Source organism: Acomys minous (genome assembly GCF_964271855.1).
Source record: "Acomys minous genome assembly, chromosome: 16".
NCBI lineage: Eukaryota > Metazoa > Chordata > Mammalia > Rodentia > Muridae > Acomys > Acomys minous.
The window spans coordinates 55,138,139-55,155,063 of record NC_140498.1 but is presented as its reverse complement, the minus strand read 5'-3'; the positions used below and the strand labels follow the sequence as shown (position 1 = coordinate 55,155,063).

Below are 16,925 nucleotides of genomic sequence, written 5' to 3'. Positions count from 1 at the left end.
CGCTCTCGGGACCTTTGGGTGATTTTTTTTTAATCATCCCGCTTTCTTTTTGTTTTTTGTTCACAGTGTGTGTGATCTGGAAAAATCTGAAGCTAGTGCCCACTCCTGAAATCCTACCAAATTACTCAAACCCCTATTAATTTTTTTAACAATGCAGTTATAATTTAAATAAATATTAATGAAAGTCTGGAGGCTCAGGAGCAGATTATCCTAACACGCACAGCTTCATTGCCTTCTGCGAGCATAGCTCTTGAGGTCACTCAATACAAATAAATTCCATGACTTTTTTTCCTTAGAGATGATGAGTCTATATTTTCTGCTATAAATAACCTACCTACAGGCTTAGACCTTGACATTAAATTTACTGCCTGATCCCAGCACCCTCTCTCCTCCCCTCCAGGTACCAACCTATGTCCCCTCTCCCGACTCTCCCCTCTCCTTCTCCTCAGGGAAGGGAGGCAGCCAAGGGGTGTCACCCACCCTGGCACCTCAAATCGCAGCAGGACTAAGCACAGCCTCTCCCACTGAGGCCCGACAGGGCAGCACAGCTAGGGGAAAGGGATCCGGCGGCAGGCAACAGAATGGGAGACAGCCCCTACTCCCCTTGTTAGGGAACTCACGCTGCACATCTGCCCCCACAGCCTTCCTGGACCTAAGACACATCATTTTATTCTCTTCCTGCCCCTCATCCTCCTCAACAACAAGCTCCTTGATGCTGTCTTGGGCATAATTTCCCCAGCCTCATGATTCTGCCTGTCTGCCACTGCTGTTGCCTTCCTCTGAGACCTTGCCTCTGCAGTGCAGTCCCGCTCGCCCCTGCTGCCTCTGCACTGCAGCCCTGTCTGCCTCTGCTGCCTCTGCACTGTAGCCCCGCCCACCCCTGCTGCCTCTGCACTGTAGTCCCGCCCACCCCTGCTGCCTCTGCACTGTAGTCCCGCCCACCCCTGCTGCCTCTGTACTGTAGCCCCGCCCACCCCTGCTGCCTCTGCACTGTAGCCCTGCCTGCCCCTGCTGCCTCTGCACTGCAGTTCCGCCTGCCCCTGCTGCCTCTGCACTGCAGCCCCGCCCGCCCCTGCTGCCTCTGCACTGCAGCCCTGCCCACCCCTGCTGCCTCTGCACTGCAGCCCTGCCCGCCCCTGCTGCCTCTGCACTGCAGCCCTGCCCGCCCCTGCTGCCTCTGCACTGCAGCCCTGCCCACCCCTGCTGCCTCTGCACTGCAGCCCTGCCTGCCCCTGCTGCCTCTGCACTGTAGTCCCGCCCACCCCTACTGCCTCTGCACTGTAGCCCTGCCTGCCCCTGCTGCCTCTGCACTGTAGCCCCGCCTGCCCTGCTGCCTTTGAGACTGCATTCTCCCTTCCTCACGTCCATCTGTTCAGCAGCCTTGGCTATGAAAACACCTATTTCCCTCTGATCAGAAACCCACCAATGTCCCCAACTACTTTTAAGGTCAAGTTTAAATGGGTCACTTAAAGCCCATCCTGGGGTAACCCTAACCTCCGCTCTCATTTCTCCTTCTCTGAATATGAAATTCTATATTTACATCATTTTGGTAAGTGTCTTCAGGCACCAGTCTTGTTTGGTAGCCATGTCTTCTTAAGTATGCTCCTCCCAGGATAGTATAGACTGTCTGTGCTTCCTCCAGGCTCATCTCTTCATGGCTCCGAGCACAGGTGCCCTTGATAGAGCTCTCTTTCAGGCATGCACCTGTGTTTACCCACTAGAGTCTACTTAGGAGGTCAAGAATTGATTGGGCATCTTCTATGGACTGTACAAATATTAAGAACTAGAGATATAGCAGCCCCCGCCCTCACAGACACTGCAGAACAGAGATCCGGATGCAGACACTCAGATGCAGGCCAGTGAGCACCATGGGCGAAGAGTACAGGGTGTCCTACAGGCCTCACATCTGAGGACTGGAGAAGGCTTCGAAGGAGAAATGAAGCTCCGGGGATGAGGAAGCACAGCCGAGTAAAGAGAGAGGATGGTGGGGGGTGGGGGGTGGGAGTTGTGTCCCAGGAAAAGACAGTGGGACAGTGGCCAGGCCCAGTCAAGATGCTCAGGAAGTCAGATGTGGCTGGCTTTTACAGCTAAAGTGTAAGACTCAGCTAAAATGGGTTAAGCACCTACAACAGAATCGTTTTATTTTGTGCCAAGCTAAACTTTCTGACAAGAGGCCTCAGACAAACCTGGGTTATAAAATTCTGTTGTACAGCGATATGGTGACAGTCCATGGAACGTGAAATGCAGTGGATAAAAATAACCTTGAATTTAAACCGTTCTCCCCAGCCATTACCAGTCTTCCACATAGTCTAAATTCAGCTTAAGAATGTTTGTAGCAACTCTGGAAATATATGCAAATTTTATGCTTATTAAAAAAAATTTGATAATCACTATTTTGGATTTTTAAAAATTACACTAAGAATAAAGCAAGCTAAGAGAACAAGAAGTCAATGTTATTATCTGTGAGACCATTTGCCTTTGAAAGAGTGATTCATTTAGTTGTATTTTTAATATTTTTATCTCTTTTCTAAATTGTGCTCGAAGGGTTCTGAACCCCAACAGTTTAAAATCTGTGAGCATCCTAAGCAAAAGGAAAAAAAGATGCATTTTGGTTTAATGTGTTGTATTTATTAAAGCACTTAAAACATAAAGAATAATGCTTCTGAGGCAGTTATATTCATGATAAATTCTAAGATTATTTTATTTATATGTGTAAGACAAGGAACTAAGATTGTTATCTATTTTTTGAGACATGCATTATAATTACACCCTTACCTTAAGGGTTGACTTTCCAGGAACTAAAAAACAAAACAAAACAAAAACAACGTGTATGTGTGTGTGCGCGTGCGTGCGTGCGTGCGTGCGTGTGCGTGTGTGTGTGTGAGTGTGTGTAAGAGGTAGAAAGTGTGAGTGAATGAGAGAGAGAGAGAGAGAGACAGAGACAGAGAATGAGAGTGTGTTTTTCAAGTTCTAGAAAAGCAGTCTTGCCAAGCATGGTGGCACATCCTTTTAATCCCAGCACTCAGGAGGCAAAGACAGGAAGATCTCTGTGAGTTCCAGGCCACCCAGAGCTACTTAGTGTGATCTTGTGGGGGGGGGGGGGGAGGGGAAAAGGGAGGGGGCAGAGAAGGAGAGAGATAGAGAAGGAGGAAGGGAGGGAGGGAGGAGGGGAGGGAGGGAGAGGACAGAGGAAGAGGAGAAATGGGGTTGGGGGAGGGGTAAGGCAGTCTTGCTTTGTGGTATTTGAATTCCCAGGCCTAATTCTTCATAAAGGACTTAACACCTTTGAAATCCCCCCTTTAAGGCTAATCAAAACCCAATTCTTGATCTTACTCTCTAAATTTGGGACGGTTAGCCATGTGGCTCCAAGGAGATAGGACAGGGGGCCTCTGGGAAATTTCAGTGCCCAGAGCTGTATTAGCAGCCCCGTGGCTGATGCTTCTGCACAGAGTGATGTGAGCCAAGTGTGCTTTTCCCGACAGGTGTGAACTTGCTGGCTTTCCTCATCATCGTGTTTTCCTACGTCACCATGTTCTGCTCCATCCAGAAAACAGCCCTCCAGACAGCAGAAGTGAGGAACCACATCGGGAAGGAGGTGGCTGTCGCAAACCGGTTCTTTTTTATCGTGTTCTCCGATGCCATCTGCTGGATTCCCGTGTTTGTCGTTAAAGTCCTGTCTCTCCTTCAAGTGGAGATACCAGGTCAGTCCCTTTCCTCATCCCCAGGCACACGGTGCCTCCTTAGCCTCCTTAGGCCCTGTGTTTGACAAGGCCACGGTCTAGGAGAGTGCCTTGCACGTAGTAAATTCTCTGTAAGTACCTATGACACCAATACAAAAAAAATCACTACTCCCATCCCAGGGTCTTATATTAAAATTCTAAGGTAGGCAGTGCTGAATTCCAGTGAAGGAGGAGGAGGAGGAACAGGAGGAGGAGGAGGGGAAAACTAAAGCAAGAGAGAAAATAAACCAAGTATCTTGTTCCTACCTGAGCTAGCTAGTGGTTCTTAGGCAAGAATATGAAAGATGGATAGATAGATAGATAGATAGATAGATAGATAGATAGATAGATAGACAGATAGATAAATAGATAGATAGACAGATAGATAGATAGATAGATAGATAGATAGATAGATAGATAGATAGACAGACAGATATAGATGATAGACAAATAATGAATGGATAGACAGATAGAACATACATACACACACATACATACATGCATACACGCATACACATGTACACACATACATGCATACACAAATACACACACATACACACGCATACACACACACATACACACATACGTACACATACATACATACATACATACATACATACATACATACATTCTCTAGTTCCACCAGGACTTGTAGATTGGTACCAGGGTGGGGGTCCAAGGCATGCACAGGTCTCCTGCCCAGTCCCCGCCATGTTCACATGCCCACATCTGGACAAAACCATCAGCCCTGTTCCGCAGTCCCCACCATGAAACATCATATCCAGCTTTGAAGTGCTCCTCGACTTGTGGAAACACCCCAACCCAGCACACAGCCTTACTTTACAGGGGAAAAAGTCACATGGCATGGGTTTGCATTTTTGCCTGATGCCCTTTCTAAGATCACAGCTGCCAGGGGCCACCCAGGGATTTATCCTCACTCTTAAACAGAGCTTGGGTCATCTGCTGCCTCAACTGATCAGGGCTGGAGTTATGGCAGCCCCGAGTCCGGCATGTGGAAAGCCTGATGCACACATTATCAACAGCCGTGAGGAGCTTTTTTTCTCCTGCCTTATGCACTCATGTGAGGTCTGGTCAGATGCCCTGGTGCAAAGTGGCCCCTCTTGCTCAATCTTTGCGTCAAACATGCCTACCCATCGAGCCATGTGGGGTTGAAGGCCGCGGAAGGTCAGAGCTGAGCTCTTGGGAGACTTCGCTGGTCTGGGGGGTGAAAACAGGTGACATGAGAGTTTGCTCTTAGCTCACTGGTGGAGATCCAGCTGTGTGTGACGCAGATGACCCTTGAGTGTTTCCCCGCCCATGACCCCTACCTGGGCAGCTCAACTCTTTGATCAAACCATTCCCAATTCAATGGGACCTAACTGTCTGTTGGCTTCCATTGCTGACGTACTGAGGTCCAAACGCGGGACTATCTCTGTTCTATGTCTTACCTCCCACCCAGCCCTTATGTGGTCTGTGATCTGAACTTGTGGCGACTTCTCTTTTGTGCCTCTCCAATATGACATTGACGTTGGCTGGCTTTTCTTCAGAGAGTGCAGTCCAGCAAACACACCTCTCCCTGGAGGCTCAGTGCAAGTTCTCTCTCCTCAGCCAACCCAGTTCTTAGCACCCGCGAGGCCGTGTTTCCACCTTGCTGGTTAGCCTCACCTGAGCTGCCCCACACCAGCCTTCATCTTAAAGCTGCCGGTTGCTCTCCTAAAATTATAAACTTTAGAAAGGTTGGGAACAGGTCTCACGCATCTTTGCATTTTCCACGGAGCTTTTCGCATCATGGTGTTCAATAAGTGAAAACCTCAGCTGCCACGCTAGGAGCTGAACTGCCCTGGGGAGGGTCAGGGGTCAGGAGCACACCAGGCTGTTGACCGGGTGAGCTCCAGGAAAGACTTTTCACAGTGACATAAGGAAGCTGGGGCTGACCAGGAGTTGTGGAATAGATGGAGATTTGGCCCCTTTGGCTCCCGACTCTTGTCTTCATGCCAGTGATGTACTTCTTTGCCCCAGACACTTCTCCTGGTTGTCGGGGAAGAAAAAGAAGGGCCCACCCACATGAGGGAGATGAATGTTTGTTGTTCCTGTCGTGACTCAGCCATTGGTCTGTGTGGCAGCCTTGTGTCACCGGCATGCCCTTTAGATAGCTCTCAAATGGTTTCCCTGTTCTATGAGTTTAACTCTCTGGGGCTGTATTCTTCCCTAAGGCCAGGATAACAAACTATTCCATAAATTTTTTTTTCATCAGTCAGAGGGACTGGCTAGCCAAGGTCAGAGTGTCTTCAGGTTTGGTTTTACCCAAGGCCTTTCTTGCAGTCGTAAAGATGGCCACCTTAAACAGGCTCCTTTTTGCTGTGTCCTCCACCTGCGCTTTCTTCTGTGTTGTCATCCAGTGGATCCTCACGTGTTCAGTCCCTCTTACACAGGCATCTGTCAGCTGTAAATAGGAACCCAAATTGCTTACCTCAACTGAATCTACTTACTTTTTGAAAGTCTCTATCTTCAAGCCTAGTCACAGTCATGGACCCTGGCACTTTGGCACATAATTGTTTTGTTTGTTTGTTTTGATGGTGAAAAAACTGCGTAAAAAATATTTTCAGCACTGAAAGTGTAACATCCAATGCAAAGTTCCAGAGATCCGGAATTCTAACTGTAGCGGTTCAGCTTTGTTAACTGGAATTGGGAGGCATATGGAGGGTGGGTATGGAAACTTAGTGCAATGGAAACATTCTGGAATCTATGAAGATGACCCTAGTGAGGACTCTTAGTAATGAGGGATACGCAGTCTCAACAGGCCAACTCTTGTAACCAGGCAAGGTTTCCAGTGGCCAGACCGGATTGCATTGAATTGTGCTGTTGGTCAGTGGGGTCCTATGGCTCTCCCAACAACCCAGGCTGTTCTAAAACAATGGGTTGCTCTCCACAAACTGACAGTGGGGCTCTGTTGCCAAGGAAACACCCAGATAACCTGCCTCCCTTAGTGCTAGGATTGCAAGCATAGGCCACCAATCCCAGCTTTACTGAGTATTTTCGTATCTATGTTCACAAGGAAAATTGGTCCATAATTCTCTTTCTTTGTTGAGTCTTTGTGTAGTTTGGGTATCAGGATAACTGTGGCCTCATAAAATGGATTTGGCAGTGTTCCTTCTATTTCTATGTTGTTGAGTAATTTGAAGAGTATTGGTATTAACTCTTCTTTGAAAGTCTGGTAGAATTCTGTGCTAAAACCATCTGGCCCTGGGCTTTTTTTGTTTGTTTGTTTGGAGACTTTTAATGGCTGATTTTATTTCACGGGGGGGGGGGGGGGGGGCGGGGGTTCTAGGTCTATTTGAATTGTTTATCTGATCTGGATTTAACTTTGGTAAGTAGTACTTTGAGAAAGTTACCCATTTCTTTTAGATTTTCCAATTTGGTAGAGTACAGGTTTTTAAAGTATGTCCATTATAAGTCTTTGTGTTTGCTTGGCATTTTTTTTGTTATGTCCCCCTTTTATTTTTGATTTTGTTAATTTGGATATTCTTTCTCCACCTACTAGAAAGTTTGGATAAGGGTTTGTCTATCTTATTGACTTTCTCAAAGAACCAATTTTATGTTTCATTGATTCTTTGTATTGTGCTCTTTGTTTCTATTTTATTGATTTCAGCCCTCAGTTTGATTATTTCTTTCCATCTACTTCTCTTGGGTTTGATTCATTCTTTTTGTTCTAGAGCTTTTAGGCATGCTGTTAAGTTGGTAATACAAGACCTCTCCATTTTTTTTAGGTAGACACTGGTGCTATGAACTTTCCTCTTAGCACTGCTTTTATTGTGTTCCATAACTTTGTGTATTCTGTGTGTTCATTTTCATTGAATTTTAGGAAGTCTTTAATTTCTTTATTTCCATCTTGACCCATTTTTCATTCAGTAGAGAGTTGTTCAGTTTCCCATGAGTTTGTAAAGCTTTCTGTTGTTTCTGATATCCAGCCTTAATTCATAGAGGTCTGATAGTATGCGGGGTGTTATTTCAACTTTCTTGTATCTGTTAAGACTAGTTTTGTGTGCAAACATGCAGTCAGATTTGGAGAAAGTTTCATGAGGTGCTGAAAAGGAGGTATTTCAGTGACAAATTCTGTAAATATCTGAAGTACATTTGGTTTATAATGTTTGTTAGCTCGAATATTAGTTTAGTTTCTGTCTGGATGTTCATTGGTGAGAGTGGGGTATTGAAGTCTCCCACTATCAGTGTGTGAGAATCAGTATGTCACTTAAGCTCTAGTAGTGTTTCTTTTCTTTTTTTTAAGTGGGTGCCCTTGTGTTTGGGGCATAAAAGTTAATAATTGAAGTGTCATCTTAGTGGACTTTTCCTTTAATGAGTATGAAGTGTCCTTTCCCATCTCTTTTGATTAGTTTTGGTTTGAAGTCTATCTTGTTAGTTATTAAAATGGCTAAACCAGCTTGCTTTTTTTAAGTCCATTTACTTGGAATATCTTTTTCTAACCCTTTACCCTGAGGTAATGTCTGCTAGTCTTGTCCTTTTAAGAAATTAAGACAATCAATGAATATGGTTGTTGATTCCTGGTATTTTGTTGGTGGTGGTGGTAGTGGTGGTGTGGTGGTAGTGGTAGTGTGTGTGTGTGTGTGTGTGTGTGTGTGTGTGTGCGCGCGCGCGCGTGCGTGCGTGCGTGCGTGCACACGTGCTTCCCTTCTTTTGATTTTACTGGTGTAAGAATATTTATTTCCTGTATTTTCATGGGTATGGTTAGTCTCCTTAGGTTGGCATTTTCCTTCTAGCATTTTCTGTAGAGCTGGATTTGTAGATAGATGTTGTTTAAATTTGACTTTATCGTGGAATATTTTGTTCTCTTCATCTAATGTGATGGAAAGTTTTGCTGGGTATAGTAGTCTGACTTGGCATCCGTGGTCTCTTAGAGTCTGCAGGACATATGGCCAGGCCCTTCTGGCATTTAGAGTCTCCATTGAGAGGCTGGATGTAATTCTAGTAGGTCTGCCTTTATATGTTAGTTGGTCTTTTTCCCTTGTAGCTTTTAATATTCTTTTTTGTTCTCTATGTGTAGTGTTTTGATTATTGTGTGCCAAGGGGAATTTCTTCCATGGTCCAGTGTATTTGGTGTTCTGTTTCTTGCACGATATAGGCATCTCCTTCTTTAGCTGAAGAAATTTTTTCTATGGATTTGTTCAAAACATTTTTTGGGCCTTTGAGCTGGATTTCTTCTTCCTCCTCCTCTATTCCTGTTGTTCTTGGGTTTGGTCTTTTTGTAGTTAGGTGGGGATGGTCTGTGGGATCCACAGGGGATGTGGTGCGTGAGGTGGGAAGATTGCAGCCAGTGTCCTGTTGCGGCAGTAGGGACAAGACTGGGGGATCGGGTCTGGGGAACAAAGAGAGAGGAGCCACTTTCTACTCTTTTTCAAACCTTAATTTTCTCCCCACCCCCAGGCACGATCACTTCCTGGATAGTGGTTTTCTTTCTTCCGGTAAACAGCGCCCTGAACCCCATCCTCTACACTCTCACCACCTCATTTTTTAAGGACAAGTTGAAACAGTTGCTGCACAAGCATCGGAGGAAATCGATTTTCAAAGTTAAAAGGAAAAGTTTATCTACCTCCATTGTGTGGACAGATGACTCCTCACTGAAACTTGGAGTCCTGAACAAAATAGCCCTCGGGGACAGTATAACGAAGCCAGCTTCCCCTTAGTGGCTTTGGATCACTGGACTTTGAGGGTACTACCCCAAAACGAGGTTCAATTTGGGGAAGGTGGCATCTCGGCCAGCAGCCACCCTTTCAGCATCGAGGACACGTTGGAATGGCTGTTGGCCCTGCATTCCGGTGATGGCTCTATGGCCTGTTGACCGCGTTGAGAACAGCACTGATAGCCTCTCCTTGACCGCTCAGGCCTGGCATACAGAAGGGAAGTCAGCACTGCCTGCCAACCCCTGGGTGTCCACGGGTAGCTGCTGCCTTGGCCTTCTTTTACATTGAGTACCACCATCAGTAAGTGTGGGCACCCGTGACATCTTATTCCAGTGTGAACATCATTTTTGTTGCTCTTTCAGTAGCTGATGAAACCATCAACATCTCGCCTATGCTTTTGGTGGTTCTGCACGCTGCTGAAGAGCAGCTTTGACCGTAGTTTTGCACACCAGTTTATCGTGCCTAGCGTGACCAGATAGCCAGGAGGCATGCTGTGTGTCCCAGAACCAGCCTCATCTTGACTTCTTTTTGAGCCCGGAACAGCTGAGATCGCAGCTGTTTTTCCTCAAGTTCCCCAGGGAGCAAAGGAAAACGGGGCACCCACACTTCCCCAAACAGCTAGAATTTTCAAGTGCTTCAAAATGATATTTCCATTGCTGGTAAGTTCTCTTCTCATTTAACACAGAGACAAGGAGAATTAAAAAGAGACTCAAGGAGACAGGTCTGGTCTGGAGCCATTTGCACAAATAAGTTGCACAAATCACCCATTGCTACCCTTCCCCCACACACACACAAAAAAAAAAAACACGAGAAACTTTAGATTTGTTTTTTTGAAAGTGAAAAATGTTTATGAAGAAAGACCTGGGCATTTTTATACCGAAAGTTTATAAATGGGTGGAAAGAATACTATGAATAAATTTATATTTTGTGTTTGTCTGTGTGTTACTTTTAAGCGCGACAGAGAACGTGGGTGGGTCTGCCGATGGGTGAGCCTGGCTCAGGGCATTGCTAGGACGCGCATTGCAGTCTCACAGATCCATCTTACACTTCTGTTCTCCTGATGCCAAAACAGGAAACGATGAAGTCAATTTCCTCACCTCTCTTCCTTCCTTCCGGGTTCTTTGGAAGGAACAAAATACAAGCGACTATCTGAGCACACCGCATCACCTTTTCTACAGAGTGAACGGAATATCCTTCTATCCGGTAGCATCCAGAAAACAACCCAAAACTTCGACGTATAAGCGGCACTGACTAAAATCATACACAAGTGCCTCCGCTTTAACCAAGAAGTTGTCTGTTGTATCCGGGAGCTTTTTCCATTGGGCTTCTACGAACAACCCTCACTACCCATCACTAGGCAGTCTTCCTCTCTCGAGGTTCCAGCTTTTTCCTCTTTCCCCTGCCTGTTTCCTCACTGGTTATCCAGAGGAACGAGCATCTTGTTAAGTCCTTAATCGCCTTTGTGGTTTGGATCTTAAATGTCTTCTAAAGGCTCCTGGGGGCTTCATTCCGAAATGCTGGTACTGTTGGGAGCGTATGGAGGACCTACGTAATGAGAGTTAAGACGTTCGGGGTGTGGCCTTGAGAGGATCTGGCACCCTGGCCCTTCCTTACTTTGTTTCCGGGCTGCGGTGAGGGAGACGGGTTTTCTCCTCTTGTCCTCCTGCCTTTGTGGACTGTGCCCCCACTGGCTGAGCTCCGCTGGCTGATACCTCTGACACCATGCACCGAATCGTTGCCGCCTCCCTCGGATGTCCATCGCAGATCCTCGTCGGCGATGGAAACCCAACAGACAGAGTCACCACATGACTTCTTCCAAATCCACGTTCTAAACCAAGGAACTTAATACAGACAGACTACACCCTCGGTCTCGAATATCTCGTTTTTGACCCTATACCTTTGTCCATGGCCCATGGCCAAGTGTGGTTGGTTTTTGTCAACTTGACACATACTAGACACGCCTGAGAAAGGAGGTACCTTCCTTAGATTGGCCCCTGGGAGTGTCAGTGGAGGATTTTCCTGATTGATGATTGACTTGGGAACGCGCTGTGGACAGTGCCGCCCTAGACAAGTGGGCTTGCTCTGCAGTTAGAACATCAGTTGAGCAAGCCACGGAGAGTTGTCAGTAAACAGTGTTCCTCCGAGGTCTCAGCCTCAGCTCCTGCCTTGAGTCCCTGCCCTGACTTCCTTCCTTGATACAGTGTGACATGCAAGTGTAAAAGGAAATAAACATAGGTCTGCAGTCAGACATCCTGTTGCTGCAAGGTAAAATATACATACTTAATGCAGAAGGTGTCTATTTCTAAGACACAAAATGAGGCTATCTTTTTATTTATTTATTTTAACTTTTTTTTTTTACTGAAAATAGATTTTTTTCATACACTGTATTCTGATTATGGTTCCCCTCGCCCCACTTTCTCCCACATCCTCCCTCCTGTCCACCCACACAAATCCACAGCTTTCCCTCTCTCTCTCTCTCTCTCTCTCTCTCTCTCTCTCTCTCTCTCTCTCATTAGAAAACAAATGTGCATCTAGAAAAGAAAGACAAAAGCCTAATAAAATAATATAAAAACTAACAAACAAAAAACAACAAAACATCGAGCTAGAGAAAAAAAACACAAGCGACACATACAGATGCAGAGACACACACATTGGCAGATGTAGACGCAGACATCCCATAAAAAAAGTGGAACTGTAACATTTAAGCAAAAGACCTGTAGGGAAATGGAAAAAAAAAGGCCCAGCCAAAGCATTATGAGAAAAACAAAAAACAAAAGAAAACACCTCCAAATGCTATTATGCTTGCTTTGTGTTGTCCATCTGCTGCAGGGCACGGGGCCTGGACTTAAGAGTGGTTCATATGCCCAGTAAGACCATACTGAAGAGAACTGATTTTTCCTTTGCAAGTTATCAATTGAAGATAGCTTCTGGGGATGCAGAGATGGCTCAGCAGTTAAGAGCACTGCCTGCTCTTCCAAAGGACCTGGGTTCAATTCCCAGCACCCACATGGCAGCTCACAACTGTCTGTAACTCCAAGATCTGACATCCCTACACCAATGCACATAAATTAAAATAAAATATTTTTAAAAATAATTTAAAAAAAAAAAAAAGAAGAAGAAGAAGAAGACGCTAGCTTCTGGGTTAAGGAATCATTCAGTCATTAGCTTCCTTGAGCTTCCTACCGCAGGTTCTTCAGGAAAAACTAAAGCCCAGTGTGGCACGACCCTGTGAGCACAGCTATGTGCGAAGCAGAGGCGGTTGGCTCATGAGCCCCAGGCAGCCTGGGCAATCGATAAGCTCCTGTGTATCGTTTTGTTTTCTGAGTATGGATCAAACCCAGGCCATGAGCATGCTAGGTTTCTTAGACCTTGCTGGGCCGTTATGAGTTTCACTGACAAATGACATCACTGTTCTGTGCACGTTTCTATCCACTCTCTCCCTAGAATCAGCTATGTTTTTATATGTGTGTGATGGCTTACATGTACAATCCCAGGGGTTAGGAAGCTGAGGCAGAGGCATTGCCATGGATTTGAGTCCAGCCTGGGATACATAGAAAAATTCTGTCCTAAAAAAAATAATGGTGATACACCATTACATATTTTACGAACTTGTTTACGACTGACATAACTATTTTTAACAGGCTAGAACACCTTTTTAAAAAAAAAAGATTTATTATTATGTATACAGTGCTCTGCCTGCATGTACACCTGCTGGCCAGAAGAGGGAGTCAGATCACATTATAGATGGTTGTGAGGTACCATGTGGTTGCTGAGAATTGAACACAGGACCTCTGGAAGAGCAGCCAGTGCTCTTAACCTCTGAGCCATCTCTCCAGCCCCAAACATTCTTAATTTTAAAATAGAAGTCGCAGGCTGAAGACCAGTGATGGAGATGCAGATAGCACTAAATATAAATTCCCTCTCAAAGAACCCCAGGTCAGCGAGGCTCAGTCTGGCCTGTCACAGGCCCAGAGTGAGGGGACAGAGAAGTAGACTGCTGCGGAACCAGAGCCTGTGGAGGAGGTGGCTCCACAGGGAAGCACACAGGGAAAGAAGGTACCCCATTTCTGCCGCTTGTCCCTCCGTGGCAGTGATCAGATCTCAGCCGAGAACAACCCTGAAGTTCACTGTCTCTGAGCCGAGGCCATGGGATAGGTGAGCCTCCGCAGCCATGTAGTGGTCCATGGATGCGGAAATTCTGTGGCCTCAGCACTGCCATAATGCCTGCCCTTGTTCCCTCCGACACAGCTATCAATACCGGTTGGTGAGGGTCCTGAAAGTACACAGGCAGCTCTCCACCTCCTGGTGTTGCTGTGCCTCCCACACTTACACGGAGTGGGGGCGCAGGGGGGCAGGGGAACGGAGCGGTGGGGGGGGGCGCTGTGGGGGGGAGCAGCCCATCTCCAGGCTGCAAACCAGCCTGACACAGACTGCAAAGCTACGTGTGGCCAGCAGAGGCCTCTAGTGAGCCGAGGAGAAAAGCGGTCCAGGCGAAGACCAGGCTCCAGTAACCGCAGAAACACACAAGAGTTCAGCTAAGTCTCTCCCATGCCTAGCACAGGCTCTGACTGTCCAGACCCCAGCATGTAGCTGTCTTAGGCTCCTCTAGTCTACTCTTTGTAACCCCGCTTTGCTCTCTCTATTGCAATTTCAGCAATATTTATACTTTATGGTGCTTTAGATATTTAATGTTTTTCTTATTCTCCTGTATACATCCTAATAATTCTATTTACTCGTTTATTCATTATTGGCTAACGCTTCTTCTTTTTGTCTTGTTTATTCTGTTCTCCATGAGCTTCCTCCTTTTCCTCCCTCTCTACCTGTCATGGCATGTTAGCACTACCTCTCAGGTTATTACTTTTAATTCCCCTTCTTACGTTTTTCCGGTTTTTAAAAAAATATTTTTATTATTGAAAATGTATATTATTATATATAATTATGATATATATAATTACACAACACACACACACACACACACACACACACACATATATATATATATATATATATATATATATATTGGATGGAGAGCTCTTAAAGGAGATGAGAGAACTGAGGACTTATGATGGGAAAGGTTGGAGAGGCAGTCAGCGAGAGAGTCTGGGAAAGACAGTGGGGAGAGGGGCAGGTCAGGACATGTGTAAAACAACATGATCGAATCCTTTGTATGGTGACTCAAAGAAAGAAAAATAGTTTCTTCTCAGTTCACTTATTTCACTCTCAAGACAACATATTACAGTTGTTGCTGTTTCTCTCTCTCTCTCTCTCTCTCTCTCTCTCTCTCTCTCTCTCTCTCTCTCTCTCTTGTTGTTGTTGTTGTTGCTGGTTTTGGTTTGGTTTGGTTTGGTTTGGTTTGGTTGTTGTTGTTGTTTTATTTTTTTGAGACAGGGTTACAGCACCTGATCAGAACGCTTAAATATGACCATTTTAAAAGTATGAGTCCTGTCAAGTGTAATGGCCCTTGGCTTGGGGCACTGTAGTTTGATACCCACATGGGCTACACAGACTTTTCATGCCAGGATGGGCTGTAGAGTAAGAACCTGTCTCAAGACACAATAAAGGTGTGAGATCCCCACTGAAGATGTGGCTCTATGGGGCAGAGCCTACCTAGCGCCTGTGCAGCCCTGGGTTCCGCCCCCAGCCTCAGCAAGCAAACAGGGCCACACAGCCCTTCTTTTAGCTGGGCGGGTGCTCATGTCATTCCAGCGTGGGGAGGATGGTGCGGGAGGAGCCTGGACTACACTTTGATGTCAGGACCATCTGAACTACGCAGCGAAGGTTTGCTAAGGGCTGCAAGGCTAGTCTGTGTTACATAGGTTACACAACAAGTCCTGTCTGAAAAATATTTTTCCCCCCAGAGACAGGGTTTCTCTGTGTAGCCTTGGCTGTCGTGGACTCACTTTGTACACCAGGCTGGCCTCGAACTCACAGTGATCCACCCACCTCTGCCTCTCTCAATGCTAGTAAAACAATCAACAGGGGCAATGACAAAAAAACAAAAAACAAAAACAAAAACAAAACAAAACATGAGAATCTTCAGGACTTTGGCAGGTCCCACAGAAAGATAGGAGGAGGGTTTCTCCATGCTCAAACGTGGGTTCTGATTGACTCATTTTGTTTTGTTTTGTTTTGTTTTGTTGCAGCCCTCAGAGACAAATGTTCTGTTCTGTTGTTGCGTTTGAGGTGGGAGTTCTTCCCACCTGCCTCGCATCCTCCTCAGCTTATAGTCCTCCTTAAAGTGTGTGCCTCTTCGTTTCTCAGGAATTTTGAAAAGATTTTTAAGTGCTTACGTATGAACATCCATGTGAGTAGAGGTCAGTAGAGGGAGTTGGATCCCCTGGGCTGGTGTGGGTGACAGGAAGGAAGAGCAGGAACCGTTCTTAACCAGGGAGCCATTTCTACAGCTCTGCCTACAAGTGTGCTCCTTGTCAGCCAGTAAGAAAAAAGCTGGGCAGGGCGAGGTGGCGCACAGGCAGATCTCTGTAAGTTCGAGGCCAGCCTGGTCTACAAAGCAAGTCCAGGCCAACCAAGGCTACACAGAGAAACTCTGTCTAGAAAAACCAGAAAAAAAGAAAAAAGAAAGAGAAAGGAAAAGAAAAGAAAGGAAGGGAAAAGAAAAAAGTTGGACGTAAGGTTTGATTTGAGAGTAGTAATATTTTTAAGAACGTGAATTCTTCTATCAGGCTGAAGAGATGGCTCAGCAGCAAACACTGCCTGCCAAAGCCCCTGGGTTTGGGTCCCAGAACCCACAGAGGGCAGATCCTAAGTGGCAGTAACTACCTCCAGGGTCCATATTTGACTGTATAGTTCTAAAGGCTTGGGAAACAGAATGTTAAAACTCTGTTCTTCTAGCTGGGTATGGTGGCTCATAGCTCTAAATCCCAGAATTCGGGAAGCTGAGGCCGGAGAATTACTTACAGGCTCACAGTGAACAAGGGCTGCTGGCAAAAGCCTGTCTCGAAAAACAACTGCTTACATACGGAGCAGAGCACTCTGTGATCTCGGCCGCTCACGTGTAGTGGATCAGATCCTTGACAAGGAAGACAGTGATTAGACGGGGGAGCGGGGAAAAGGGGGGCTCCCAGCAGGCGTTGGGATACCGGGCAGTCCGGAGCAGGAGCATGCCACCCCTCACTCGACACAAGGGCAAAAGATACAACATGTGTGCTTAACGTTCTTGCATTTAAGTTCTCCTTAAGTCAGCCTAGCTACAATACGTTCATTAGGAACCCCTGAAAGCTACGCTCTCTGTTTGACCTCTGACCCCCTCCCTGCACTCCAGGAGCTGTGCTTTGGTTCTCTAGAGTTTCTGAGAGCCAGGCTCCTTTCCTCGCGATAGATCCCTCATGTTAATGAGGAATGAACACTTCATTCAATGATCACCATGAGGGGAGGGTGGAATGTCTCACAGAGGTAGCTAAGTCAATAGAAAACTATTCCCAGAGAATTTATATTTCTGTCTCTAGAAAACAGAGAAAATTCTGTAACACAAAAAAATTGGACATTTTTG

At 46.0% G+C, this 16,925-nt stretch overlaps 1 protein-coding gene and 1 long non-coding RNA gene across 2 annotated transcripts in view; one reads left to right on the top strand and one right to left on the bottom strand.

Moving 5' to 3' along the window:
• Nucleotides 1-11,649, top strand: part of RXFP2 (relaxin family peptide receptor 2) — a 64,513-nt gene extending 52,864 nt beyond the window's left edge. Inside the window, exons 17-18 of the mRNA XM_084763569.1 lie at nt 3,483-3,701; nt 9,159-11,649. Coding sequence (XP_084619695.1) covers nt 3,483-3,701; nt 9,159-9,418 — 479 coding nt within the window. The 3' untranslated portion in view covers nt 9,419-11,649. The remainder of the gene's footprint in view (nt 1-3,482; nt 3,702-9,158) is intronic.
• LOC311587097 overlaps nt 1-16,925 on the bottom strand; it is a 39,674-nt gene that overhangs the window by 5,058 nt on the left and 17,691 nt on the right. The window lies entirely within an intron of this gene.